The following is a 1,615-nucleotide window of genomic DNA, read 5'->3' as shown; positions in this document are numbered from 1 at the left end:
GACAAAAAATCCAGGAAAGATGTCAACTGGCAGGAGAAAAGTGTGGCTTTCTGAGGATTCTGGGGTAGTACATGGAGAAGGTGAGAAAAATGTACTGTCCTCAGAGAACTTACCTGGGCAAACTTGTGAATCTGTTCTACCACTGCAGCAAACAGAGCATGGACACTTTCATCAATCAGACTCTGCATGTAATGTACCGCCTCTTCATCTGACAGGTCTAGACGGAATTTATCCTGAACCTACAAGATAATAGTCTGTTTACAGTCTTTGTAATGAAGAAAAACAGCGGCATATTTTGAAGACACAGAATCAAACTGACAAAGACATTACAATACAGTATGAGCTATTTCTATGCCAAATAAGTGATTTGTAACTTACAGGAGCAGTTCTGAAAGCCATTCTTTTGAGTGTGTTAAGTTTGCTGTTTTTGTTATATGCTCTTTATATCAACTTGTTGTTGGTTGTGAACAGTTTTTAAGAAAAAAAAAATGAACAAAGTAGAAAATTTGATCCTATTAGGGCCCAAAAATTTAAAAATAGAAACTATTCTTTTAACTCAAAGGTATGCCTTTTTAAAAAATTTCAAATCTAGCACAAAATGATTTAAATTATGACATATTAATAATCTGCTTCATTTTATACCTGCTACTCCTTTGAAATGGAGGTAGCAAGGTGAGATTATACTGATATTCTCCCCCACTTTCACTACCTGTATGAGAACAGCAACTATGTCAATCATTGGCAAAATAAACTAAATTAGATCTTCTAAAATGTCTCCATTCCTATAGAATTTCCTTGTATTCCTGGAAAGGACTACTTCAATGGGTCTATAGTTTCCAAAGATAAGGGACTTTTTCTTTTAGTTTGTATTTAAAGTTACAGTTGATTTTCAATATCGATTAAATACTAGAAAAATTAGTGTGTATATCTATGTGCATACATATACATATTGACAAAATGGTGCCCTAAAAAAGCCAATGTTACTGAACAACAACTTTGTGCAAAGCATTATACATGAAACATTTCATTTGACTCCTAGATGACCCTGAGGCAGATAAATATCTCCATCTATATAGATGCAGAAACTGAGGCACAGAGAATTTATGAAGACAACTCAGGGACCCTTAATCAGAGGCATATGCTTCCAGACAATCCCATGCTACCACACACACCCATCACATATTATTCCTTTCTCTTATATACTTCTAAAAGGCAGGCTAGAAGAAAATGAGATTTCCAGGGGATGAAACATGGTCTACATTTAGTATTTCCTTTTAAGCATAGGATTTAACTACTAGAAAGGCAGGAATAATAAAGAACAGACAGTACAACAATCCATAGCCCCAGCTCAATGCTCTTGTCTCTTCACTGCATTGGAGGTACACCAGGTGATCTGATAGTTCTGTAGCCTCGAGATAAGGAAGGCAAAAGAGAAGTGGATGTAAAAAGTGAAAAACAATTTGGTGGAGAGACATCTAAGGGTGTGTATTTAATGAACTAGCTCTCTTATTTCTTGATCCCAGATAATGACAAACATGTTTCTTGAGTTTAATCCTTTGCTTTTCTTAACTTCGACTTTGACAATTTTAGAACTATTTTTAAGAACATAAAAAAA

At 34.9% G+C, this 1,615-nt stretch overlaps 1 protein-coding gene across 1 annotated transcript in view; it reads right to left on the bottom strand.

Moving 5' to 3' along the window:
• The window catches only part of PIK3C3 (phosphatidylinositol 3-kinase, catalytic subunit type 3), a 137,573-nt gene that overhangs the window by 20,104 nt on the left and 115,854 nt on the right, over window positions 1-1,615 (bottom strand). The window contains exon 20 of the mRNA XM_012665090.1: window positions 114-239. Within this exon, the coding sequence (XP_012520544.1) occupies window positions 114-239 (126 nt within the window). The remainder of the gene's footprint in view (window positions 1-113; window positions 240-1,615) is intronic.

Source organism: Propithecus coquereli, unplaced genomic scaffold (genome assembly GCF_000956105.1).
Source record: "Propithecus coquereli isolate 6110/MARCELLA unplaced genomic scaffold, Pcoq_1.0 Scaffold96, whole genome shotgun sequence".
In the NCBI taxonomy this organism is placed as follows: Eukaryota; Metazoa; Chordata; class Mammalia; order Primates; family Indriidae; genus Propithecus; species Propithecus coquereli.
The sequence above is the reverse complement of the archived record's forward strand: the minus strand, read 5'-3'. Positions and strand labels throughout refer to the sequence as shown.